This window comes from Canis lupus, chromosome 9 (genome assembly GCF_003254725.2).
Source record: "Canis lupus dingo isolate Sandy chromosome 9, ASM325472v2, whole genome shotgun sequence".
NCBI lineage: Eukaryota > Metazoa > Chordata > Mammalia > Carnivora > Canidae > Canis > Canis lupus.
The window spans coordinates 23,418,617-23,445,721 of record NC_064251.1 but is presented as its reverse complement, the minus strand read 5'-3'; the positions used below and the strand labels follow the sequence as shown (position 1 = coordinate 23,445,721).

The 27,105-nt window shown below is 59.4% G+C and overlaps 1 protein-coding gene and 1 long non-coding RNA gene across 9 annotated transcripts; one reads left to right on the top strand and one right to left on the bottom strand.

The window, feature by feature from the left end:
- Positions 1–1,267: 1,267 nt before the first annotated feature.
- On the bottom strand, positions 1,268–18,451 carry LOC125755728 (uncharacterized). 5 transcript variants are annotated; one of them, XR_007412883.1, is made up of 6 exons: positions 17,522–18,451; positions 12,787–12,944; positions 7,207–7,370; positions 6,008–6,140; positions 5,133–5,236; positions 1,268–4,680 (listed from the first exon to the last, which is right to left on the bottom strand). It is a non-coding gene; the product is annotated as an uncharacterized LOC125755728 (long non-coding RNA). The 5 variants fall into 5 exon arrangements; XR_007412886.1 differs by lacking the exon at positions 7,207–7,370 and adding an exon at positions 5,495–5,575; XR_007412882.1 differs by lacking the exon at positions 7,207–7,370.
- Positions 2,972–25,864, top strand: RARA (retinoic acid receptor alpha). Of its 4 annotated transcripts, none has more exons than XM_025439723.3 (8): positions 2,972–3,149; positions 16,995–17,143; positions 18,450–18,591; positions 20,588–20,748; positions 20,989–21,165; positions 22,501–22,705; positions 23,542–23,700; positions 24,292–25,864. In XM_025439723.3, exons 1-8 carry the CDS (start codon positions 2,972–2,974, stop codon positions 24,507–24,509), a joined length of 1,389 nt encoding a protein of 462 aa, XP_025295508.1. In that variant the 3' UTR covers positions 24,510–25,864. The 4 variants fall into 4 exon arrangements, with proteins under 4 accessions (XP_025295508.1, XP_025295511.1, XP_025295510.1 ...); XM_025439726.3 differs by lacking the exon at positions 2,972–3,149 and adding an exon at positions 10,348–10,436; XM_025439725.3 differs by lacking the exon at positions 2,972–3,149 and adding an exon at positions 11,428–11,680.
- Positions 25,865–27,105: the final 1,241 nt, after the last annotated feature.

The window sequence follows — 27,105 nt, the reverse complement described above, 5'->3', positions numbered from 1 at the left end:
AGAAGTCTGGCCTTGTCCACAGTGGCCTTGGCAGGAACTCCTCCATCCCAGGCATGGTGCTTGGCCAAACGCTGGCCGTGTGCATGTCCTCTGGACTCCAGGTCTGAGCTTGGAGCCTGGTGCTTAGAACCTGGGATGGCCTGAGCTTGGGCTGCGGGGTGGGGGTGGGGGTGGAGGATGAGGGGTTGGGCACAGAGGCAGTCCTTAGTTTGGGTCTCTGGGGCCCTGTTTCTTTCATTTTTTCCTCTCTTCTCTTTTTTCCCTTCCTTTCTTCTTCTTTTTTTAAAAATATTTTTTATTTTTAAGTAAACCCTACCCCCAACATGAGACTCAAACTTACGGCCCCAACACCAAGAGTTGCATGCTCTACCAACTGAGCCAGCCAGGCATTCCCTTCTTTCTTAACAGCTCTATTGAGATGTAATTCATATGCCATAAAATTCACCTATTAAAGTGTACAATTCAGTGGTTTTTGTATACTCACAGATTGCACAACTGTCACCACAATCAATTTTAGAAAATTGTCATCACTCCAAAAAGCGCCCTCATAGCTATCAGCAGTCACCTCCCATTTCCCTTAGACCCATATCCTAGCCCCTGGTAACTGCAGCCTACTTTCTGTCTATAGAGGTCTGCTCTGTGGACATTTCAGATAAATGGACTCGTCAGTATATGGCCTTCTAGAACTAGTGTAAGGTTTTTGAGGTGTGTCCATGTTGTATCAGTACGTCATTCCTTTCTATGACAGAATAAGTTTCCATATGGGGGCACAACATTTTGTGCCATTGATGCCACATGTGTCCATTACTTGATGGACATTTGGGTTGGTTCTACTCTTTGGCCATTATGAGTACTACTGGTATGGACATCCATGTACAAGTTTTCGTGTGAACTTAGGTTTTCCTATCTCTCGAATAGATACCTAGGAAGGGAATGGCTGGGTCATAATATAACTGTTTAACATTTTAGGAACTGCCACACCGTTTTCTAAAGCAATCTCCTGGGGATCCCTGGGTGGCTCAGTGGTTCAGCGCCTGCCTTTGGCCCAGGGCGTGATCCTGGAGTTCTAGGATCGAGTCCCATGTCGGGCTCCTGGCATGAAGCCTGCTTCTCCCTCTGCCTGTGTCTCTGCCTCTCTCTCTCTCTCTATCATAAATAGATAAGTAAAATCTTTAAAAAGAAAGAAAGCAATCTCCTATTTTATTATTCCCTCCAGCCATGGATGAGGGTTCCAGTTTCTCCACATCCTCGCCAACACTTACTAGTCTTTTTTTTTTTTTTAAAGATTTTATTTATTTATTCATGAGAGACAGAGAGAGAGAGGCAGAGACACACAAGCAGAGGGAGAAGCCTGCTCCATGCAGGGAGCCAGACATGGGACGATCCCGGGTCTCCAGGATCAGGCCATGGGCTGAAGGCGGTGCTAAACCGCTGAGCCACCCGGCTGCCCTCATTGTGGTTTTAAATGGCTATGTTTTTGTCTTTCTCTCTCTCGCTCTCTCTCTTTTTTTTTTCTCATATATATAATGTCATATATATGTCATGTATACATGTATAGGTATTCGTGTATAAATAAATATATCCATGCACATGTATTTGTGTATATCCTATACCCCAAGTGGATTTGATTTGAAGCATCTTCTTATGGATGCTTTTCTTTTTCCATCTCTCTATGCTCTGCTTGCTGCCTCTCTGTCTGTGTCATGGCATCTTGGGGTTCAGCTCTTTCTCTCTCTGCTCCGTGGTGTTAGCATGTGATGTCCTCTGGTCTCAGCTGTTCAAACAGGGTATGGATCTGTGTCCAGGCTGTCGGGGCCGGGGGTACCCGGTCCTTCATCTTGTGCCCACCTCCCACCCCATCCGGGGATGTGGCTTCCGCACACAGAGCGTGTAGGTGAACTTTGAGTTCGCTAGTCCCCCCTACCCCTTCCTTCTCTGGGGGGTAGGGGCTTCCACCCTGGGCAGTCCCTGCCCTTCTGATGCACTGCCCACCGGTGGCCCATCATGCTGGTAAGCATCAGAGGTGACACCCAGGAGTCCTGGGTTCCCATTTCCCCATTTGTGTGTATGGCAGTGGGCCTCCTCCCTGGGCCTGTGGGACAGACCCATCTGGGGTGCTGGGGCTTGGATTTTGGGGGGAAGTGGTGTAAGAGGTCCCGCTGGCCCAGGAGTCATTTTTCTGAGAAGTGCCAATGCTTTAGGGAAGCGGCTTTTCCTCCTCCCCTCCCCTCAAGCACACGGGTTCTTTGCATCTTGACCTCAGGTAACCCACGCTGAGGGGGGGAGGCCCAGCTGCCTGCCTCTGCTACAAGGATCCTCTGGGGTGGCAGACCCTGACCTTTCCCCTCAGGACTGTGGGTGAGAGGCCCTTTGTGGCTCTGGGCCCTGTCCTCGTCTCCCCAGCCTGGCTGTGCTAGCCTGCCATCCCCAGCAGTGTCTGGGCCCTGCTCCCGGGCTGTCTCTGCCAGCCAGGCGTGGTGCCAGCTGTCTACTCAGCCGGGTGCCACGGGAAAATCTCCGGCCGCCCAGGTCGGGGAGCTCCACGGGGAATGCCCGTGTCCCTGCTCCTCAGTGCCCACTCACCTGTCTTTCCTTTTTCTGCAGTGCCCCAGGACATGGCCCCCCCAGCTGCCTAGCCAGGGCCCATCTAGGAGAGGCATCGACTTCGGTGTCCTGAAGGCCAGCTCTGGACCTTCCCAGAAAAGTGCCAGCCTCACGGAACTGCTTGACCAAAGGACCAGCTCTTGGGACATCCCCCCATACCCAGCCCCCAGCTAGAGTGGGGGATCCAGGAGGCTGAGATTAGCCTGCTGGCCTTGGACGACAGCGGCGGGACAGAAGGGGGGGTGGGCTGACCACCCCAACCCCCCTCTGGGCCCAGGCCCCATGCCCCGAGGAGGGGCGGCCTGAAGCCCGCCAGAGCCTCCTCTGCTAGACTGTCTGCCTGCCCTTCTGACTGTGGCTGCTTGGCATGGCCAGCAACAGCAGCTCCTGCCCGACACCTGGGGGAGGGCACCTCAATGGCTACCCGGTGCCCCCCTACGCCTTCTTCTTCCCACCTATGCTGGGTGGACTCTCACCGCCAGGCGCGCTGACCACTCTCCAGCACCAGCTCCCAGTCAGCGGCTATAGCACACCATCCCCAGCCAGTAAGTGGGGTGGCAGGAGGCTCGGGGGGAGGGGACTGCGTGGAGGGGTGGCAGGCCTCTGGGCACATCTGTTCCTCTGCAGGCCACATCTACTCTAGATGGGGGGGAACCATCATTTGGGGATGGGGGCAGTACCCAAGGATGAAAGGCTTGTAGGCTGATCACAGGGGTCATGTTTGATGTGGGGGGGGGGGCAGCAGAGAGAGAGAGAGAGATGCAACAGTGCTGTTCCTCAGGGCTCCTGGCGCCCTCTCCTGTGCTGTGCCGTTGAGGGCCTTATAAATAGCTCCAGGGACTGGACACAGAGGCTGGAGGCGGGTAAACAAACCTCTCGACATTTGGTGGAAATGGCAACTCAAGTGAGAGTGGCACCCCACCTCCGCCCCACCCCAGCCAGTGCCTCTGAGGGAAAAGGCTTGAAGGAGCAGACTGCCAGGGCGGCTGGACCCCCCCTCTGCCGGCCAGCTCCGCCCACGGTTGCCTGGTGGCTGGGGCCAGTGTCCCAGGAGGTGGCGCTCAGCCTGGACTCTGGCTGTGCACACATGCATGCTCTTGGCAGGGCCTGTGTTTTCTCTGTGACTCCACCCTCTGCCATGGGGGTCGCCTGTTGGCTGGACAGGGGTCTCAGTACCCTTCCCCGGCTGGCTGAGCCAGGTAGTGGGAGGTGGCAGCAGCTATGGCCAGCTGGCAGAGTCCAGGCCTCGGGCCTGCCAGGCCGCTTACAGTAACTCTGGCCCCCAGGGCCCAGCTGGGCACCAGGCCAGGGCTGGTGGGGAGGGGGAGGAGGGAGCTGGGGCCTGGCCTGGGGCGGGAGGGGTTGGAAGCAGCAGAATGGGCCACGGACAGCCGGCTAGCTGGTCAGCTGCTGACCTGGGAAACGTGTCCCACCTCTCCTGGCGGGCAGGGACTGAACACCCTGCCCCGGGCACCCACTGCCCCTCCCATGGCCACTGGCAAGCCGCCTGGCACCACTGCCCTGTGTGCCCGGCTGGGCTGGGTCAGTGTCCCCTTCTCAGTGTGGGGGCAGCGCTCTCTCCCCGGAGCCAGGGAGTCTCTTTGTCCCTGGGGCAGGCCCTGGCTGGGCGCCTCGCTGCCCGCACTGGCCGTCTGCCCACCGCCACCACCGCTTCCTGGACCTCCTCCTCTGGCTCCGCCACAGCCCCTCCCTCCCAGGCCCCACCGGCTGCTGGAGCAGGGGCCTCCCATCTGTGCTCCCAGAGGCTCCCCCGCCTCGTGGCCTGGGACGAGGGGGCAGGCAGGTACTGCGTGTTTCCATGCCAGGCCATTCACACTCCATCTTCTGTTTCCTTCCTCTCTTCCGTCCTTGCACAGCAGTGGCGGGTGGCACCGTGAGCTGGGAGTCAGGGAACTCTGATTTGGTCTAGTCTTCCAGTCTGTGCTAGGCGAATAAGGAGGCCAGTCTCTGGGTTCAGAGGTTGCGGGGGTTTGGGTGCGCATGTCTGTGGTTCCTTGTGTCTACAGGGACTGGACTTTGTATTCTTGGCTGGGGTGAAACTGGAGCATCTACTTCCTGCCAGGGTGGGATTTTTAGGGAGGGAGAAGACAGAGGCTCAGAACCTGGTACCTGGGGATAACTTGTCCTTCCTCCGGTGATGGGAACAGAGCCCCAGACACTGCTCAGAGTTGGAAGGGCCTGGGGCCTGGCCTGGGTTCTTGCCTACTCTGTGTCAGGCGAGCAAATGCCATGCCCTCCTCTCAGTGTTGCAAGCTTCTTCCTCTTTCTTAGAGGTGGGGAGGGTTTCCGGGTCCCCCACTTCCCACCCTGGTAACCTTCTCCCCTCAGGGTGGGGTGCCCACATTTCAGGCAAGTGGAGCCTTCTCTGGCTTTCCCCACCCAGGTTAGGCAATGCCCCTTTCCTGCTCCCGCCCCCTGTGAGTGTGTGGGTTTCCCTGCCCTCCCCTCTTCCTAGTAAACAACTTCTCTTCCTCCCCAGGCCCCTAGCTTCTGAGCTTCTCCCTGACCTTCTCTTCTGTGACCAGAGGTGTAGCCACGGGCCTCAGGGAGCCAGGCATCTCTCTCCTTCTGGTGCAGGGCCGGGTGGCCTGGTGACCCAAGCTCCTCAGTCCTGGATAGCGAAGCATGACAGATCAAAATTCCCATGTGTTGGAAATGGAGGCAGCTTCATTTCCCTGCTCTCCCCTTGGGGCTGGTGCCCAGGGTCAGGCAGCTACTAGGAGAGGTAGACCTTGGTGGCCCCCATTCCTGCAGGGTGCAACGGTCACCCTTTTCATAGGAAACCTCACAGATGAGGATCCTTCCTCCCACTTTCTACCAATAAAGGTGTTTGGATAATCCCCCCTCCCTTTCCCATCCCTCTTCCCACATGAGGAGGAGGCTGGCCCTTGGATGTCTTGGGTGTCCCCTTCAGAGATGCAGTAGTCTGTGGAGTGACAGGTCCAGGTCACTGTGGGTAGGGGTGGGTGTTAGTCTTCCTCGGGTCAGGGAGCCAGAACGGGAGGCCCAGAGAGATAGTACAGGATTCCCTGCCCACCTCCTTAGAGCCCCTGGGGCTTGATATCTGAGGACTGCTATTTACTATGAAGGGTTGGGATTCTGTGTGCATTGTGAGGAGGGTCAGGGTTGTGTGTGTTTTAGGAGTGTTTGGGGGGGGGGGTCAAGGCTGAGTGTGTGTTGGGAAGGGGGTTAATGGTTTGTATGTTGGGGGTGAGGAGGTCAGAGGGTCGAGTGTGTTTTGGGAGAATCAAATCCAGAGCCAGGGAGGGGGTGTCTGTTTGTGTGCTGGTGGGGGCTGTGACTTAGGGCAGAGAGAGTCTTTAAAGGGGAGAGGTGTGTGGATTGTGCTGTGTTTGGGGAGGCCAGGGTCTCTCATTCTTACTGCCAGGCTGCGCTGAAGAGGAAACCGGCCTGCCTTTTTGGTTGCTTTACTCCAGGAATTCCAGGCAGGTGTAGCTGGGGTTCCGGCTTTGCCACTACTACAGAGGATCACCTCTCTGAGTGCATTTCCTAGTCTGTAAAATAAGGATATGACCAGAACCTCCTGCAGAGGCTGAGATTAGGCAATATCGCCAACGTAATGCCCTCAGCTCTACCCTTTGCTTGTTGCATCATTCCTGTCTCATTCTGTGCTGTCCGTTACCACAGCGAAGAGGGACCCAGGCCCCTTCTAGGTAGGGGTTGGTGAGAATGAGGACGGGATGCTAACATCTGTGGAGCACCTACTGTGTGCCCCGACTTTCTCTCTGTTTTACAAACCTTAATCCCTGTGATGCTGGGAGAGGGTCTTTATCCCCATTTGCACATGAGGAAGTGGCATGAGGGTGGAGGCGAAATGACCGGGTTAAGTGAGTGGTAAAGCCAACCCGTTGTCCACTATCCAGATAGCAGCTGCAGGAGGGTATTGTGAGGGGCACTCCTGAGTGGGGGCACCCTTGGGGAGGGACTGTGCCAATGTCGAGCCCCCCTCCCGCGTGGCTGAGGCCCACTCCTGCCGGAGGACCTCCTGCCTTCCCCCGGTAGGGGGCGTCGGGAAGGCAGCCAAGCCACGCCCCCTCTTCTGTGTTTTGGATTCTGAAGGCTGGAGGGAAAAGAGGCTAAGAGGCCTGGGCCAGAGCTCCATCCTGTCCTGGAAATTGCAGATACAATCTGTTCACACCCATCTCCACCCCCCGAATCAGCCCGCTTCAGCCCCTGGGAGTTTGCAGAGCTCAGGAGGCGCCCTCCCCCTGACACTGTAGGAACAGAGTGTAAAAGCCAGTTATTATTTTGTTTCAATTTGTGGGGTGGGGGCAGGGAAGTTGGAAGCAATCAGTAGAGGAGACCCTTTTCTGCCCAGATACTTGCAGTGCGGAAACTGGGGAGACAAGCGGGGGTGTGCCCCCTCTTCCTCTCCTCTGCCCCTCCCTTCCCTTAGACTCTGTCTTCCGTCCCTCCCTTCTCTCCACTCTTTCCTTGGACGGAAAGAGGGACAGCTCAGGGAGAGAGGGTATTGCCAGCAATGCCTTTCTTGGGGTCAAGGATGCAGAGTCAGCCGAAAGACTCTTGAATGGGATTTTGAATGGGAATGGGGCTCCTCACCTTTTATATGTAGCACTGATAATGCAAGGGTTCCCTCTGGCAGGACTCTGGGAAGGAAGCCTGTCCTCTTGGACCTGAGACATCAGGTCCACCTCCTGCTGTGGGCCACGTGCCCATGGGGATGTACCAGTGCAGGCCATGCCTGCCCATGGGGGTAGTAGCATCTATGGAAAGAGGAAGTGTTTCCCTTCTCCAGATCACTCTGGGGCGGTGCCCACACTACCTTCTTCCCCCTCCTCCTCCATGGAGTCAGGCACAGCCAATGGAGCTGGGTCTCCCAGGCGGGACCAGCTAGATCAGCCTCTGTCTGCTGAATCAGATATAGAGGCCCTCCCCACCCCATTTGGATTTCTGGGTTGCCGGGAACCTCAAGCAGCCCACAGACCAAGGCCCCATGGGCAGAAGGCTTAAAAAGGACAGCTGTTCCCGTGTGGCCTTGGGCAGGTCACCCGTCCTCTGAGTCTGTAGCCTCCTCTTTAAAGCAAGACTCTTAATGCGTTCCTGGCTGGATGAGTTGCTCTGAGGCCACGGTGACCTGCTGGCTGATGAGAGCCTGGGTGAGCTTCAAGTACCCTGCAAGAGTAGCAATGACGAGGCGGATGGAGCTCGGCAGTGTCTTGGGGGCTAGCCACCCTGTACTGGAACCCAATGTCTGTCTGGCTCCAGGCCGCATGGTTTCTGGTTTGTTATCCCCTCCAGATGGGGTTGGGGACAGGAAGGGGCCTGGCACAGGTGGGGCCATTTCAGTTCAGCCCACACCTGCTGAGGGCCTGCTAAGCACTCAGCCCTGGAGGAACTATGGGGACTGTGACAAAGGAGCAGCAGAGGACGATGGGTCTCAGGCCTGCAGGCAGCTGTCCCTTCCTTTCCCTGTCTTCTGCCCAGGACACTGTGTGCTTCTCTGACCTGCCCCATGACCTTGCTGTTGCCCCCAGACAACAGGTATCTCCCCCTGGACCTCTCTCTTTCTCCAGCTCCAGAAATCCTCTCCATCCTTTAAGGAACATCCTGAACACTATCTCTTTCCAGAAATTTTCACAGATGTTCCCCCTTCCTCATGATACTCTCACACCTTTAAATGCCTGTGGGTCCTTATCTTTTTTTCTCCCAACACTCATCTCTCTATCATGAAATGACTTCTCTCACCCCACCCCCCATTCCTGCGTGAGCTATAATCATTTGGGAGATCTTTCCCCCAGTTACCAGGTCTTTGATGGCAGGGACAGTTTCAGATCCCTTAGTACCTCACAGCAGTGACCACAGAGCCTAGCACATAGCTGGTGCCCAGGAGCTATGTCATTTGGGAGGAAAGAGACCAAGGCCTGTGGAAGCAGTCTGCCCTCTTGCCCGGCACTCATCCACTGCCCAAGGCTTGCATATGTGCCCCAGACCTCAGCACTCCATCTGCAGCCCAGACTTCACTTAGGTGGGACCTCACTTTGGCACCCCACAGCCACCTGTCCACCAGGCCAGTAGACGTCTGTACTTGCAGTCTTGGGAACTTCGCTGTTGCACAAGCCACACACCAGAGTCCTCTTTGTTACCTCCTCCTGCTCTGTTTGTGCTGCCTGGACTGTTGTGGCAACTACTAACTGGTCTGTCTTGCCCTCCTACAATCCATTCTTCATACAGCTGCTTGAAGGATCTTATACCACTGTAAATCTGAAGCTTTCTTCTTGCATTTAGGATAAAATTCAGGGCAGCCTGGGTAGCTCAGCGGTTTAGTGCTGCCTTCACCCCAGGGCCTGATCCTGGAGACCCGGGATCGAGTCCTATGTCGGGCTCCCTGCATGGAGCCTGCTTCTCCCTCTGCCTGTGTTTCTGCCTCATTCTGTGTGTGTGTCTCTCATGAATAAATAAATAATTAAAAAAAAAACACCTTCTCTTAAAAAAAAAGTCATATTGAGGCCAACAAGCCCACCTGATCTGCCCCAGCCCACCTCTCCAGCCTGGTCTTGTGTCTGTCTTCCTAGTCTTCTATCAGGGCCGTGAACAAAGCATACCCCCCGCAAGTCCCTAACCCCAGGACCTTTGCACAGGCTCTTTCCTTTACTGGGACCACATTCTTTCCTACTCTTTGCCTAACTTCTAAACTTTCTTTAGGTCTCTGCCTTGAGGTCCTCCCTGACTCTTCAACGTAAATTAGGTACCTGCGTTAATTCTTCAAAGCATACTATACTTGTTTCATAATACCAATTACCTCAGTTTGCAATTACATATATATGTGTGTATATATACATATACGAACTAGCGATTGTTTGCTTAATGGCCGTTGCCCCATAAGGTCTGCAAGAACAGGCTTACCACAGTATCCACATAGGAGGTGCTCAGAAAATACTTTTTCTTGAATCAGCCTGGCAGGGTGGAAATACGGGCTTTGGCAGCAGAAAGTTCAAATACTCACTTGCCCTTTATTAGCACTGTGAACTTGGACAACCCAGCTAGCTTTGCTGAGACCTCAGTTTCTGTACATGTAAAATAGGAATAATGCCCACTTATTTCTTGGAAGCTGCTTGAGGAGTCAGTGACAACGTAGGTTAAGAACCTGGCTTCTAGAGGGACGGATGTCCTTGGGAAGCCTGTCAATTCCTCTCTCCTTTTAGAGGGAGGGAGTTCTGCGGCAGGGTCAGTGGGAGTCACGGGATACCCTGTTACCCTGTCCCTAGAGGGACATCCCCGCCTTCTTGGGCCTTTCTTCCACCGAAACAGGCATCCCGAGGGCTTCCGGGAGGAAGTGGTCAGCTGGAAGGCCCCAGCCCCTCCTCTCAGCCCTTCGTGGCTGGACCGCGCGCTGGGGGCCCGGGCCGGTTCAGCCGCTGGGAGACCCCTGGGCGGGGCTCTGCTCGCCGGAAGCGCGCGGAGCTCGGGGAGGAGAGCCCCCTCGGCACGCGCTGGTGCCCCAGCCTCCGCGCTGCGCGTCGGGTTCCGGCGGGCGGGCGGGCGGGCGGGCGCCGGAGTCACACATGATGTCACAGACAATGACACAAGCCGGCGTCTCACCCGACTCGGCGCCCGAGCCGCACAATGTCACACCCGGGACACCTGGCGCGCCGCGTTCGTGGCGCGAACGCCCGGCCAGGCGCGCGGCCGCCCTCCGCCTCCCGCCGCCGCCCTCCGCGTCTCCCGGGGCTGTCGCCCGGCGCGGGCGGGCCGGGGGCCGGAGGGCGAGCCCCGCGGGCGGGCTGGCGAGCGGGTGATGTCACGGGCAGCGGTGGGTGGGTCACCCGGAGGTGAGGCGCCGCCGGGCGAGTTCAGCGAGAGTTCAGCCGCATGGCATTAGGCAAATGAGGCCCGGGCCGGGTGGGGGGTGTGTTGGGGGAGGACACCGGGACCACCCCCTGCTCCCCGCCCCGTCCCCTCGCCTCCCCCGGCGCCGGGCCGGGGACTGACCAAACCACGGGGGACGCTGGGGGCCGGCACCGGGACGCGGGAGACGCCCGCCCCCTTCCGCCCCCGCCTCCGCGAGCAGCCGCCTCCGCGAGCAGCCCCCGCCGCTGCGCGCCCCCGGCGTCCGCCCGTCCTCCGCCGCCGCCTCCGGGGCCTCCCCGCCGTGCGTCCCCCCTTGTCTCCTCCCCCTCCCCGGGCTCCCCGCTCGCCCGCCACAGCCCTCCTCTCGCTGTCGGCTCCCTGCGTTTGGCCCGCGGCAGCCGGACCCGCCGGGCAAGGGTTAAGCCAGGGGCGGCGCCTGGACGGGACGGGCGGAGGGACGGGGGCGGGGCCGCCGGGCGGGGCGGGGCGGGGGCGGGGGCCGCGGCCCGCACCTCGGAGCTCCTGCGTCGGCGGGCGGCCCCGGGCCTGGCGGAGGCGGAGGCGGAGCCCGCGGGGGCCCCACCTCCACCCGGAATCCTCGCCCCGGAGAAGCCCGGGAGCCCCGGCGGGGAGGAGGAAGCGCCCGGCGCCCCCCCACCTCCCCGCCCGCCGCGGCCCGCGCCGATCCCGCCCCCGGCCGGCGCGCTTGGGGCCCGCGGGACTCGGCCTCGGACAGCATGCGACTCGCGACGGGGCCCCCCTCGAGGTGGGGCCGCTGAGTTCCCGGGCCGCGGCCGGGCGTTCCCGGCGGGGGGAGCCGAGGGACCCCTCCCCCACGCACAACTTCCCGGCTCTCCACCTGGGACCGGCGGCGCGGCCGGCCGCGTAGACGCGGGACTCCGGGCGACGGGCGGCCCCGGCTCCGGTGGCGGCCGGGGCTGGGGCGGGTACGTGGCCCTCGCCCCCCAGCTGCTCTCCGCGGATGGCGCCGCCGGCGGAGTGAGGGAGGCCGCGCGCAGGACGTCCCCGCCCCGACCTCTTGTCTTCGCGGGGAGGATGTACGAGAGTGTGGAAGTGGGGGGGCTCACCCCCACCCCCAGTCCCTTCCTTGTGGTGGATTTTTATAACCAGAACCGGGCCTGTTTGCTCCCGGAGAAGGGGCTCCCCGCCCCTGGCCCCTACTCCACCCCGCTCCGGACTCCGCTTTGGAATGGCTCAAACCACTGTAGGTACCGGCCTCCCCCTCCTGTTGTAGGAGCTGGGCCAGGGGGGGCGGCGGCGCTCCCCGTCCCCCGGGGGTGCGGGCCTGGCGCGTCGTGGGGTCGGGTCCCTACTCCTCACTCGCCGAGGCTCGACGCTGGGGTGCCCTTGCTGGACGATTGGACTCTCCCGAGAAGCCCGGGGTGCTATTTCTGTTACATCAGGGCTGAGGAACTTTGGGGCTTTCTCCCTTCAGGAAACGTTTGTTCATCTGTCCTGCCAGTTGAGGCAGGGGAAGCGAAGCCCTTTGGCCCCCAGTTTATATCTTCCTCTTGGAACATGGTAGCTTCTCAGCAGAGTGGTTCTTTCTCCCACCCGGGAGGGTGGGGTGCAGGTCCTGTCTAATCTGCTCTGAGGAGGAGGGGCCTCTTTCCCAGATCCCACCCGTCAAAACCTAGGGGAGAGCCCCCCTCTTGTGCAACAGCTGCTGCCCCCAGCCCTTGCCCTTGTGTCATTAGAGTTGGTGTCAGGGGACCGCTCCATGTCTTTGGTGTTGGCAGTGGGGTGTGGCAGGAAGGGGCAACTTCATCTGACACCCGTCTGCGATCCTAACCAACCCTTGCGTCTTGGGGAGGGGCACCTGTCCATATGATGGTCGTTCTGGCCCTGGACACTTGGCTGGCATCTTTGAGGTTTCCGTCCCAGGAATGGGGGTGGGGAGTGGGGGAGAGGCGGCTCTGGTAGGAAGAATCTTCCCTCCTAATCTGAATCTGGCTTGTTCTCTGGGAGATGAGTTTGGTTTTTGTGGGTCTGGGGCTGCCCTGGAAATGAGGGATGCATCCCCTGCCAATCCAGCTGTGTCCTTTTGTTACCTTGTTTACATTTAGGGTTGGGGCTTGCATTAGGCTAGGCTTGTCCCTAAGAGGGGTGCCGATGAGAACCCTAGAGTCCTGGTGGCCTGCTCACCTTCCCACTGTCCTCCATCTGGGTTGGGGCCCCTCTGGAAGGGAGGGGCTCGGTGCACCCTTGGGAGCTGTGAGTGCCTGGGGTGCACACCTGGGCGTGTTTGTACCCAGCGGTGAGGTAGTGTACCTGGGTGGGAGCGAGCCGGCGCCTGGGGGCTATTGTTACCTGGGTCGGGTTTCTTCCCTTTCCCTGCTCTGGGCTCCACTCTTCCCTGGAGCTTCTCTCACCCTCCCGACCGGCTGCCAGGGAGGAGGGGTGGAATGGGTCCCTGGAGGCCTGGCAGACTGGAGAAGGTTGAAGGGTAGCCCCCCAGCTCCTTGGCTCTAGGAAGAGAGAGACCTGAAGTGGAGAGACATCGCACCTCTGCCCTTCCCAGAACCACCTCACCCCTAGCCTTTCCTATTGTCCAGCCCCCTGACCTTTGCCTCTGGGGACAAGTGGCTGGGTGGCTGCAGGCTGCAGGCTTCCAACTGTGGGAGGGCTGGGAGGGTGCGAGTGTCGAGTGTCGGCTGACTTTGGTCAAAGGGGAGAAGTAAGAGGTGTGACACCAGGACCCTTCTTCCCACCCTCCAGAGGTGGAGGAAGGTGTTTTCTCCCCAGGGGGATAATTGGGGCAGAGCTGCCCTGGTCACTCCCTCCACCACGTTGGCCGCTTTGCCAGAGGACTGGGAAGCTGGGATCAGACCTTGAGCTTCAACCCCATCTCTTCCTTTATTACTAGGGGGCACCTCCTGGTTCCCTGGACCCACACTGGTGGGGGAGGCAGAGCATGGAGTCCAAGTCTTGGGTTTGGTGAGGCTAGTGAAGGGGAAGTGGAGGCCTGTTTCCCACATACTCTGGGATTGGGTAGAGCTAGAGGCCTTTGCTCCCCTCTTCCCACAGTCCCTGTATAAGTGTGTGGACATGTCAGCTGGGGTGCCAGTGGGCTCAACCCCAAGCTGTGGGCTGGGAGTGGTGGGTGTGGGAGTTGTTTTGAGACACAAGAAAGACCCAGAGCCTGCTGGGGGGAGGGGCGGTGACTTGACCCTGTCTGGTGTACCACTGCCTTGTGAGGAACCCCACGGTGTGTGTAGAGGTCCTATGGTGACATTCCTCCTCCACTGCCTCCTGCCACCTGCACCAAAGGTGGGAAGAGACCCTTTCAATCCTGCAGGGCCTCAGGGACCTTGCCTCCCTCCTCATGGCCCCCGTTTAGGGGCACTGGAGGACCAGGGGTCCACAGGATGTGGCTCCCCGTCTGTCCCCCACCAGTCTCACCGCTCTCGCCTCCACCCGCTCCCAGACGTCCAAGAATGTGAAGCACGTGGATGCCCGTGTTGGGGGGAGGGGGAGAGATGCTTATCGGGGGCGCTGGGCTAGGGGCCTGCTTCCGCCAGCTACACCCAGAACTATCCCACCCACACCCCTGGAGGGGAGGAAGGGCGGTACGGAGGGGGGGTCCTGCGCCCCCTCCGCCGCCTCCCCCCTGGGGGAGCTGTGAGGGGAGCTGTGGAGGAGCGGGCGCCAGCTGGATTGGGAGGGGAGCCGCTGGCCAGGGGCCCGGCTTATTTCCTGCTGATCTCCTCCAGGAAACCGGCCCCTTGTGCGAGCCTGCGAACGGCTTTGGGGCGTGGGGAATCCAGAGCGATGTGCCTGCTGCCCCCTGTCCCCTGCCCCCGTCCCCGTCCTGGGGAGGGGAACCTGGCAGCGCCGGCGGGAGGGAACACCTGGCTTCCTGGGCTCCAGCCCTCCGTGGAGCGCTGGGACTTGGAGCCGGGAAGGTGTGGTGCTCCTGCAGCCTCCTCCTTCTGCAGGAAGCGAGAGCTTTGTGGGCTGGGGCCTCTCTGGGAGGGAGGTGAGCAGGGAGGGGCCGGCCCCCCCGGTAGTCCTTCCCCCAGAGGTTGGGTGTGCTGAGTTAAGGCTGTCCTCACTACTGTGGAGGCTGGGGGGCGGGTGGCTGAGTGCCCTAGGCTGCTGGCTGGAGGCCTGGGGAGGTGGGGACTGGGCCAGGGCTCTGGGTTCAAAGGGCACAGTGAGACACCTCGGAGCAGTTACCTGGGTGACAGGTGGGGATGTGCAGGGGTGGGGGTGCAGGGCATGCCAGAGCTTCAGAGGCAGCTAGCTTCAGCGGGGTGGGCCAAAAGGAGGCCTCATCAGCCCAAACTAGCTCCCACCTCAGCTCATCTCCCTCAATCCTGCCAAAAAACAATTTTCAAAAGCACGCTCAAAGTTCTATAAACACCCCCTGGACTTTGCCTTAGCTCCAGATGTCTCTGGGTCTTTGCCCCTTTCGTCAGTCTCTGGCCCTAGAGCTGTCTGTCCCTCCTCCCAGTATCCTGTGTGTCTCCCTATGCCCTCCCCTCTCTCAGCGTACCTCAAAGCTCCGTCTGTCCATTCTCCCCCTCCTGCCTGGCCTATTTTAGAGGTGGGGCCTTGGGTGGGTAGGCCTGGGGCAAAGGGTGGATGGGGAGGGCAGAGGGGGGAGGTCAGTGCCTCCATCCTCTGCTTATTGGAACGCTGGCTGGGATTCTAGGCCATGGTCCCCCCACACCCCCTTGTCCTTGACACCCCCTCACCACCACCAGTCTGGATTGTCTATTGTTACTCCTTTTACGTCTTGGAAAAAGTTAGCACAACAAAGGGCTCCTTTGTCGCTCACCCCTCTGCCTCCTGGCCTCACCCAGGCCCCCCAACCCACCCCACCCCCCCAGCAGCTGTTCTCAGGCCTCTCGCCTGTCTGATTTGCTTGTCTGGCCTCAGGGAGGGGGAGGTGGGGGGAAAACCAGGCCAGGGCAAGTTTAGTGTTGGGGTAAGAAGCAGAGGGCCAGGGAAGGTCATTGAAGAGGCTGTGGATTGGTAGGGGTATGGGCATCCACTGTTCCTCTGCTGTAGGCTGGTCTTCTGGGCAGGGACAGGGGCCCAGGGCCACAGCGGTGCTGGTCAGCCAGGCTGACCGGGGAAGTGGTGCCCAGGCCCTACTAAGAGCCAGGAAAGCCCTGCCAAGGCCATTGGCCTGGTTCCCTGTCATCAGCGCCTGGCAGTCCCTGGGGTGTCTGCAGGTAAGGGGGAGGGTGGTCATGTGCAGCCAGCCCCCAATGTCCGGCTGCTGCTTTTCTCTGTGCCTGGACTTTGGGGCCACGTGATTCATGGCTTGTAAGGTGCTTGGACCAAGAGCTCTGGGACTCTCTGAATTCCATAACCTTGTGTGCTGGGGTTTAGGGTGAGACTAGGTAGGATTCTGGGGTGTAGGAGGGGGTCTGGATCTACCTCCTCAGAGAGACATCTTTGCCCCTCCTTGGCCCTGGACAAGTAGACTTGGCAAAGGCTCTGGCGGATGCCCAGTGGTACCTTGGGAATCTGGGATTGCCTCGGTCATCCAGCACGATACACCTCCAGCTGCCCAACCAGACAGCTCCCACCCAGCCCAGCACAGACAGCTCCCACCCAGCCCAGCCCTGTTCTGCCTGGGGTGATGGGCAGGGGGCCAGGCACTGGGGAGGATTTGGCTAGTGGGGGCTGCCCCTGTTGGCTGGGTCACACACACACACACCCGCCCGCCCGCCCGCCCCCCTCTCTTGGAGCTGAATAACTGGAGGGGAGGAGGGTAGTAACCCGGACATAGTATTGAGGGCAGACAGACAGAGCATTGATGGGAACAGACCCCCCTTTGTCATGCTGCTTCCCCCAGACAGGGCACCCAGAGCAGTGGGCTTCCGGGGCCCAGAGGGACTCTCCTCCTTGTCTCCAGGGGTCCCTCTGCTTATCTCAGGGAATCCCTACCTGCTCTGCTCCAACATTTGTGACTCTTCTTTGCACACCCTGCCTTGGGTCCCTGGCCAGAGGATTGTTTAAGTGGGGGAGGGGTTGTGGCTACTGGCAGTGGGGGGGCGGGGAGGGAGCGGAAGCAGAGGGGGGTGGGGGAGTGGCCGCTTTGAATATCCTGTTGACCCCAGTTTCCTCTGCCCCCAGCTTGTGTCCTCTTCCCTCCCTCCTCATCAGGCCTTAACTCCTTCCTAACTTGGGGGAGATGGGGCCAGGCTGCCCTGGGACCAGGGCTTGAGAGCCAGGCTGACTCCTGGCCCCACCCCCCAGGTATAGCTCTGTCTACATACAAATCTGATAGTTTATCCTCTGATATTTCTGATTTTGAAGGTAGGGTCCTGGGAGAGTAGGCAGGAGTGATGGGGCGCTAGAAGCTTCATTGGCAGGCTCATTGTCCAAGCCTGGCTGAGAAGTCCCAGCTTTCCTGAGACTGTCCCTGCCCCAGAGTGAGAGTCCTGGTGGCAGTGGGGAGGCTAGGAGAGGCTCCTGGGGGAGATACTGAGGCAGAGTGAGCATGGTATCAGAGATGGTGACCTGTGTCTCTAACCACCTCTCCCCTCTTCTCTTTCTAGCCATTGAGACCCAGAGCAGCAGTTCCGAAGAGATAGTGCCCAGTCCTCCCTCGCCACCCCCCCTCCCCCGCATCTACAAGCCTTGCTTTGTCTGTCAAGACAAATCTTCAGGCTACCACTATGGGGTCAGCGCCTGTGAGGGCTGCAAGGTGAGTTGAGGGGGTCACTGAGAAGGACAGTTCTGATTAGATAAATGGGGTGTCCCCACTGCCTAGTCCTGGAGCATGCTGTTGTTGCAGGGTCGGGGGGCTGTCTCTGAAATTGCTGCTCTTGATACCATGCCAAAGGTGACAGAACTTTGGAGAGAAAGCTGCATTCGAGCCCTCCTGTAAATGATCAGGAACCCCCAAACCAGAGGTTCACCCTCCTTCCTGAACCCCTTTCTCCATCTCCATCCTCCAGCCGGCAGGGCATACACCCGCCCTGCTACTGCTTGCTGCCCAGGTTGTCATAGCGAGCTGGCTGCCAACTGGCTCTTGGCTAGGGACCCAGGAGGCCTGCCCCCAATGGCCCTGCCCAAACCTCACCATGGCAGCCTGGCAGGAGGCAGTTAGGAGCGGGCGCCCTGCCTTGGCCTCTCCTTTAGGTGTCCAAGCTGTGGCATCCCTGGTGTCTGACCGGATTTCCCCATGCCCACATTGGGCTCTAGAGCACAGACGTGGCTGCCACCGTCCCAGCAGCTGTCGGCCTGGCTTCTTCCCCCAGTCTCCCCAGTGCCCGAACCTGTGTATTGGGATTGGGGTGCAGAAGCTGCTCAGCTTTAAGGCTTGAGGCACTGGGCTGCCCCTCAGCACAGAGTGGCTATCCCCAGGTGTGGGGCAAAGAGCAAGGCAAAGCACAGGGCTTTGGACACTCTGTGTCTGCCTGTCCTGTCCGGTTGTTCCCAGTTTGCCTCTGATCTGCTTGTCTGGTCAGCCTTTGTGCAGCCCCTGGCCAGCCGGGTCATGTACACAGATAGGATCATGCACATCTGCCTGGCCGGTGAACACGTGTCGTGCTGCCATACTCCTGATCGTGCGTGCATCTTCATCTCTCCGGCCAGCCTGTGTGTGTCTCTCTATGGCCTCCTCTTCCTGTGCTCTGAGCCAAGGGCTGTGGGTTCCAGAGCTCTGCCTCTCTCCCATCTGGTCCCATCTGCCCCCTTTCCTGACTTACTAGTGGCCCTGAGGTCCTTTTCCCCAGGAGGGAGGAAGCCAGAACTGTAGGTCTAGGTTGTGGGAAGACCGCTGCCCACCTGCAATGTTGAGGCAGGTACTGGGATCCTTCTGGGGGGTGTCCTTGGAGGTGGACTGTTTTCTTCACCTTTTCATTACCTTCTCCTGCCCAGGTAGGTGATGGCCAAAGACCTGGGGCAGCCCTTGGACTGGCCCCTCTGTCCCTGAGGCTGGAGGCCGCAGGCTGGCACTGCTCCCACCATGGGTGTGGCTGACCTGACTCCTTTTCATCCATACCCAGGGCTTCTTCCGCCGCAGCATCCAGAAGAACATGGTGTACACGTGTCACCGGGACAAGAACTGTATCATCAATAAGGTGACCCGGAACCGCTGCCAGTACTGCCGGCTGCAGAAGTGCTTTGAAGTGGGCATGTCCAAGGAGTGTGAGTGCCATGGTGCCAGGGGCCGGCTGTGCATTAGGCAGAGCCTCCTAATGACTATGGGAGTAGGAACGTGTGGATGTGTATGTGTGTGTGTGTGTGTGAATGTGCGTGCCTGTTGCGTGGTGTGTGGGCTTGCGGTTAAGGATGGTTTGTATATAACTCCGAGGACCTGTCTGTCCGTGCGTCCCGCCAGCTGTGTGCCCGTGTGTGGGCAGCCATCCCTGTTTGCACGTGGCTGGCTGTGTGTGCTCACACAACGTGTGCATGTGCGTCTGCTTCCAGGCCCTGCTGGCTCTGGGGCGGGCTCAGGGCCTACCTGAGGCCCTCCGGATTATGCATCATAGGGGAGGGCTTGCAGCGGGGGTGCTGGTTGGTATTTGTGTGTGTTGGTAGAGGCATACGGCTGGCACAGGGATCTACAGGCCATTGTCTGGTGGAGCCAGGGGCTTCTAGTTGGAAGAGAGAATTGGGACTTCTCAGATCCCAGAGGAGCTGGGGGTTTCCAGTCTGGGCTCAGCTGAGGCCGGAGGGAGGGAGGGAAGTAGGGAGGGAGGGGAGGGCTGGACAGGGAGACCCTCTTGTGTTGAATCATGGGTGTTGCCGTGGTGACCGGTGATTGATGATGTCAGAGATAAATGACGCTGACAGACGCCTCCTTGTCTGCGTGGCCGTTGCCATGGAGCCTGAGCCTTGGGGGAGGGGGTGGGGGAGGGGGACCACGGGGACCCCCCCCCAGCCCTCTGTGGGGAGGGCAGCAGAAGAGGGAAGTGGGGAGGGGATGTAGGGGGGACTGGAGGAGCCCCAGGTGGGAGCAGAGGGGCCCCTGCAGCGGGGCCTGCCACCTCCCACCACCGGAGGCAGAGGACGTGTGGTCTGGTGCCTGGGAAGTGGCAGCTCTGCGCTGCAGAGTGGGTGACAACTTGGGACCCTTCCCTTCAGGGCCCATCACCGCCGCCTCCCGTCGCTTCTGCTGCCTTCCACTCCCAGAGCTTTTCAGCACAGAAGGACCAGGGTGGGGACCCCCCTCCCTCCCACCGCCAGCTCCCCCTTTCCCCCCCTTCCCGCCTGCTCTGTGCCCCCGAGCTGAGCAGCTGCCATTTCAATAGAATTAAAGCTTCCGAATGATAAACGTCTTGTCACAGCTGCAATTTTCTCTTCCCAAATTATCCCCCCCACTCTCCCTCTCCCTCTCCCTCCTCTCCCTTGCACTTTATTGAATTTGCAGAATCGATATGAGTGATCTCCAAATTATGCCAGCTCCCCCCACCCCCACCCGCCGGTCCCCTCCCCGGGCCCCCCCACCCCCACCCTCTCTTCCTCCATCGTCAGCAGCCGCCACCACTGGCCCTGTGAGTGATTGTGTGTCTGGGATAATCGGCTGGTAACGACCCCATCGCTTCTTTAAAGCCGAGTGGTGTGTGCGGCTCAGCGCCCCTGGTGATTTGTCAGCTCCCCCGGCTAATGGGCCGAGAGATTCTCCCGCCCAGGCCCCCACTTTCAGGCTGGGGGGCTGTTCAGAGCCCATTCCAGGGACCCCCAGGGAGACTGCTGCCCAGGAGGGCTGGGGGCCAGTGGAGGCAGGAGGCAGCAGAGGGAGTGGGGGGCAGAGCACGAAGGTGGGACCCTCTGCACACTTGCCCTCAGCCCCGGACACCTGCACACCTGGCGTGTGGGCTGGCGTAGGTGTGTGGGAGGTGGGAGCACAGGGGCCATGGGCTGGCCAAGGAGTGTGTGTGCTGCGGTCACGTGCCGGGACAGGCCTTGGCCTGTGGGTCAGGTGGGCATGGAGGGGCGGGCCGTGTGTTGACACCTTACCCGCCTGTGCACCTGTATGTGCGCATTCACACGTGCACTCCTGCATGTGCACTTCTGTGCGCGTGCGCCAGGCCTGGCCGGGTGACTTCCTTGGCAGCCAGCGGCTCTGTGTGGGGAGGAGCTCGGGCGGGGATGGGCCCCTGCCTACACCTGCTGTAACCCTGGCCTCTGCCCTCCACAGCTGTGAGGAACGACAGAAACAAGAAGAAGAAGGAGGCGCCCAAGCCCGAGTGCTCTGAGAGCTACACGCTGACGCCCGAGGTGGGGGAGCTCATCGAGAAGGTGCGCAAAGCACACCAGGAAACCTTCCCTGCACTCTGCCAGCTGGGCAAATACACTACGGTATGGTTTCCCCCATCCTGGCAGGGTGGGGTGTGCCCGGGGCCACAGGGCCCATCTTGCCCCTCCTCACCCCTGCCCGGGCTTCCGTGTTGTCCCTTCCCCTCTTCTTCCTCCTACTGCTTCCTGATCAAGGAGATCTCAGGAAGTGAAGTGGGTGGAGGGCAGGCCTGTGGGGGCGGCAGAGTCAGGCCGAGAAGGGGTACATGAGGAGAAGGCCCTCACTCTCCCCCGTCCTCTCAGAACAACAGCTCAGAGCAACGTGTCTCTCTGGACATTGACCTCTGGGACAAGTTCAGTGAACTCTCAACCAAGTGCATCATTAAGACTGTGGAGTTCGCCAAGCAACTGCCCGGCTTCACCACCCTCACCATTGCTGACCAGATCACCCTCCTCAAGGCTGCCTGCCTGGACATCCTGGTGAGGGTCTGCACCCTGCCCACCCGGGTACTGCCCCTGAGTCCTTGGAGGAGGTCCTGCCATTCAGATAACCACCTTCCCCAAACACATCTGGAATCGATCTGTCCAAGCGCCTCCTACCCAAATGTCTACCCTTCCTTTCCCCAACGTGTCCACCTGTTCACTTAGCCCCTTGGCATCTGGATGTACACTGCTTCACCCATGTACCCACACACGCACCCATCCACGTTCACCCCATCTTTCCGCTGAACCTTTCACCCCACTGCACATCTGCCCATCTTCAGTCTAATAAAGATTCACCTAGGACCCTGTGTGGCCAGGCCTTGAGCTGGGTGTTAGGAATGGAAGTGGACACAACATTGGCCCCTCTCTTGAGAACCTTCTGTGGGTAGAGGCAGCAGATACATAAACAGAGGTTACCAAACTGTGCTGAGCACTGGCTGGAGATGGGGAGGGCTGTCCCTTCCCTGAGGGAGAGAGAGCCAGCTGCAGGGGGGCGGGGGGCAGGGAAGGTGTCAACAGAGGAGGGAGCATCTCGGGTTGTACAGAAGGGGCACATGGGAGGGCCCTAATTTAAAAACAGGGTGTGAGAGGACCAACGGGGTGAGACCAGCTGGATTCAGGGGAATGCAGGGCATTTGGCGGGGCAGAGGGTGGCCAGGCTAGAAGCAGGATGTGCATGGTAGGGAATGTCATACTCAAGGCTAGAGGACTCTCCTCCTTGACTTCCTTAATGGGCTTGGCCCACCTGTCCCCTCTTGGCCACTTCCAGGGTGGGGAACCTGGGAGGTGACAAGGCTGAAGCTTCCTGGTAGGGATGGGGTGGGAGGAGCAGAATGTGGCATTTCTGGGTAGTCAACTGCCCCAGATGCAAGAGTTTCAAACCCGGATCAGGGTTTGAAATGGTTGAAGCTGATACACATTCATGGAATTCTGCTGTGAACCCAATCCTGGGAACTGTAGACCTAAACCTGCTAGGTCCTTGCCTCCTAAAAATTCTAGTTGCTGTCTAGATTCTCTTCATGGAGACCAGGTGATCTAGATCTGCACTGTGCAGTAGCTGCTTGCTGTGTGTAGCTCTTTAAATTAAGATTAGATTCCATTCAGTTCCTCAGTTACACTAACCACATTTCAAGTGCCCAGTGGCTACTATTTGCGTGGTACAGACATAGAACATTTCACATCATTGCGGAAGGTTCTATCGGACGAAGGTTCTATCGGACTATCGGATGGCACTGGTTTGGCTGCCCGCCAGGTGGTTGTGTGGGGATGCTGGTACTGGAAGTGCTGGGGAGATGGGTCAAGTCCCTGAGCTCGTGCATCCTCTGCACCCAGATCCTGCGGATCTGCACGCGGTACACGCCCGAGCAGGACACCATGACCTTCTCAGATGGGCTGACCTTGAACCGGACCCAGATGCACAATGCCGGCTTTGGCCCCCTCACAGACCTGGTCTTCGCCTTCGCCAACCAGCTGCTGCCCCTGGAGATGGATGATGCTGAGACTGGTCTTCTCAGTGCCATTTGTCTCATCTGTGGAGGTGGGCAGGGAGCCTGGGGCTGGGGAGCCAGGTTCAGGGTGGTGGGGCAGCCCCCAGAGTCCCTTCCAGGCAGCAGCCCGGGCTCAGATCAGCAGGGGACCTCGGCCTTTGTCAGGCCCTTCTCAGAGGGCTGAACCAAGAACCCAGAGGGGCTGGGGCGGGTCTGTGGCCACACAGTAAAGGAGTGGAGCTGGAGACTTGACATCTCGTTTGCCATTTGCAGGCCATGCCCTTTCTAGGGGGCTTAAGAGTGAGGGCTTGAGGGTCAGACCACTCAGGTTCAAATCCTGGCCAGCTTATGACTTTCAGCAGGTTGCTGAACTTCACTGAGCCCCCGTTCCTTTAAAATGGGGCAATAATGGTCTCCGCCTCATAAGGTTGATGGGGGGCGATTAAGAGCGTAATAAATAAGACACAGTTTGTCTCCAGTAAGGCTCAGTAAATGTTGGCTGCAGTTATTATTTGATTGTTAATGAGAGTTTTGACATTGTGCTGGTATCCATGGTAGTGGGTGGGTGTGAGACCTACCTGGTCATCCTCCCTTTGCCTGAGAAAGACACAGCCTGTGTTCGGGCTCCCATCCCTATGAATTGAGCTGTCCGAAAGGACAGTGTGGGCAACACCAACCCCAGATGCCCTCTGCTCACACTTAAGAGCCTCTCAGGGCGTTTCTCACAGCACACAGACCTGTCCACTGCTCTGTGTGGGGAGGTCCCGGGAGCAGAGATCCTCAGCCTGTGGCCTGGGCCAGCGTGCCCCCCAGTGGCCGAGGCTGGGAGCGCGGCTGTGTGCCTTGCTTGTCCCGGCCGCTGCTCAGGGGGCGTCTGCTTCCTCAGACCGGCAGGACCTGGAGCAGCCAGACAGGGTGGACATGCTTCAAGAGCCGCTGCTGGAGGCGCTGAAGGTCTATGTGCGGAAACGGAGGCCCAGCCGCCCCCACATGTTCCCCAAGATGCTGATGAAGATCACAGACCTGCGAAGCATCAGTGCAAAGGGTGAGGCTCATGCCCTGTGTGTCCGCGAGACCTGGACTCCCAATACCCTGCCCGGGACCCCCTGCCCATGCCCAGAGTCAGGCCCCCTACACGTGAGCTGATGCCCTATGCTTTTGTGCCAACGACGATGCCCAAACTCATCTGGACTTCACCGGGTCCACATGACCTGCTTGTGAGCTCGAAGCTGGCATTGTCACCTTTGCATGGTAGTTGAGGGCATGGCTTTGCCACCAGAGCGTATGGGTGTGCACTGAGCAGGTCACCCAGCAGCTCTGAGCCTCACCTTCCCATCTGAGGAATGGGGATGATGGTGGTGTTCACAGCTGTTCTTGAGGGGTCTGCAGGAGAATCCATAAACACAGCACACAGGAGCCCTAGGCAGTCTGATGTCAGGGCCTGAGCTTGAGACAGCTGCTGCCCCTAGACTTGGCGGCTCAAGAGAGTTGGCTTCCGTCGAAGAACTGAGGCCCGAGTTCGGTCCATAGTGGATGTCCATGTTGGTGGAACCGGCCCTCCCACCCGTGCCCCCTCCCTCCTGGAGCTTTGTGAGGCCAGACCGGTGTGCTGACCTCAGCTCCTCCTCTCCTGCAGGGGCTGAGCGGGTGATCACGCTGAAGATGGAGATCCCGGGCTCCATGCCACCTCTCATCCAGGAAATGCTGGAGAACTCCGAGGGCCTGGACACTCTGAGTGGACAACCGGGGGGCGGGGGGCGGGATGGGGGCGGCCTGGCCCCCCCACCCGGCAGCTGTAGCCCTAGCCTCAGCCCCAGCTCAAACAGAAGCAGCCCGGCCACCCACTCCCCGTGACTGCCCGTGCCCGGTGGACACAGCCCTCACCCCACGCCCTGGCTTTTCTCTGCCTTTCTACCAACCATGAGACCCCTGCCGGCCCTACCCCCCAAACCTGTCCTCCCTTTCCTCGGGGACAGGAGGGAGGAGGCCGTGACTCTTCAGATGGAGGCCTGGGCAGGAAGGACTGCCTGCTCCTGCAGCCTGGGCTGACATCACGGGCAAGGTCGTGAACTGCGTGTGGACCGCTGGTCCTGGGCCTCAGGATGGAGCCTGGGGGCCTTGTGTTCATCAAGACAGCCCTCTGCCCCCCTCGCCACATCTTCATCACCAGCAAATGCCAGGACCTGGCTCCCCCATACTCAGAACCCGCAAGCCATTGCCCCCCCGGTCGGGAACCCCCCCCTGCCTTGGTTGGTGACAGAGGGGGTGGGCCAGAGGGGTGGGGGGTTCCCCCTGTACATACCCTGCCATACCAACCCCCAGGTATTAATTCTCGCTGGTTTTTGTTTTTATTTTAATTTTTTTTTTTTTGGTTTTGATTTTTTTTAATAAGAATTTTCATTTTAAGCACATTTATACTGAAGGAATCTGTGCTGTGTATTGGGGGGAGCTGGATCCAGAGCTGGAGGGGGGTGGGCCTGGGAGGGGGGAGTGGCCCGGAAGGGGCTCCCACTCTCTCTCCATGTTCCCGCACCCCCTAGCCCTCCTCCCCAGCCTTTTCCTCCTAAGTTTTCTCTTTAAAACTGTGAAGTACTAACTTTCCGAGGTCTGCCCTCCCCTACTCCCTCTGCCTAACCACTGGGTGTGGACAGTTTCAGGCAGCCCCCAGAATGAGGAGGCTTCCCACGAGAGAGGGCAGGGGCCCAGCAAGGGGGGGCCTCAACATACCCGTGTGTTTCTCAGCCCCGTGGCCTCGGCAGAGCTGCCTGTCCAGCAGGGCTCACGTCATCCAAGCCCTCCAGCCCCCACCGTGAAGGGGCTGGCCAAGGAGTTCAAGCTGCACCTGTCCCCCAGCCTCACAGCCACCAGCACTGCCCACAGGGCCCCTAGACACACACACACACACATACACACACACACACCTGCACAGATGGGCCAACAGACACACTTGGCCTGAGTTCCTCCCATTTCCCTAGCCTGCCCCCCGCCCCTCACTCCATACCTGTACCCCCTCCTTGCCCCGCAGGACGGGCCTCCAGGGGGTCCCCTCCCCTCACCCCCTGCACCCCCAGGCTGGGGGAGCTGGCTCTGCCCTGCCCTCCTTGCCCCGGGGTTGGGGTCTCCTCCCCTCAGAGCCCGCTGGTGCGCCTGTTACTGTTGGACTTTCCACTGAGATCTACTGGATAAAGAATAAAGTTATATTTATTCTACACGTGCCTCAGAGCCTCACTGCCTAGCTGCCTTCTCTCACGGTGTGGGCAGGGAGCTGGGGATGGGGGGTTGGGTATGAGCAGGGGGGACAAGTCGCCTGCCTGGCTGTGCTGGGGTCTCTGGTGGAACAAGCTAGGCCTGGTCTAGGGTTCTACACAGCCCATGTCAGGGAGTTCCAGTCTGGAGGTGGGGAGGGGACAGGAGGAACTGTTCCCACCTTCAGAGAGTCCCCAGTCCGAGGGAGGAAGCCAGCCCCTGCCTTCGGAGAGTCCCCAGCCCTTGGAAGTCAGGGCTTGGGTCTGGGGGGTCACTAAGTGGCAGAGGAGTTCTATTTTGGACTCGACCTTGAGGAGTGGTAGTTGGCATGGGTACCTGGGTCAGGAGCCCTTGGTAACCTAACAGGAACATAGGATTGGGGGGAAGCTTAGAAGGCCAGCCCATCCATCCCGGTGCCACCAAGAAGGACTGTCCTACCCTCCCCTGCCTGCCCTTGAAGTCACTCTGTGGGCAGGAGGCACAGAAGACAGGTTGCAGGGGAACCTGGTTGCTCCTGGTTGAGAGGATCAGTTGTGACAGGCAGGTAGTGGCATCAAAGACCAATTTTGGGGCAGCCCCAGTGGGTCAGCGGTTTAGCGCCGCCTTCAGCCCAGGGCGTGATCCTGGAGACTCGGGATCCAGTGCCACGACGGGCTCCCTGCATGGAGCCTGCTTCTCCCTCTGCCTGTGTCTCTGCCTCTCTCTCTTTCTCTGTGTGTCTCTCATGAATAAATAAATAAAATCTTAAAAAAAAAAAAAAAAAAGAGCAATTTTGTCCACCCTCCACACTACACGTCAAGGCCCAGTGAGGGCAGTGTCCTTGCCCAGGGTCACACAGTGAATTCATCGCAGATGGGGGACCAGTACTCAGGACTCCCACGCCTCAGCCAGAGATCTTTCCTGGAGCCCTGATGTCCCCAGTGAAGCGGCAAGCACTGAGGTCTGAGGGTCCTGGGGGGTGGCAGTGTAGGCTGTGTCTGGGGGCGGTTAGCAGGGCGCCTGGGCAGGGCGAGCTCCTTCCATGGGGGTGGGGTGCCTGCCATTTCCATTTCGGCCACCGGGTGGCGGCAGCGCCTCACTTATCTCGCCGTCCGGCGGGCCAGCGTGCGTGTGGGGACAGGGGTTCTCGTCCTCCAGCAAATTTTTTCTGACACTTTGACTAGGACAGAAATTTAACATAACATACCTGCCCACGTGCTTTACA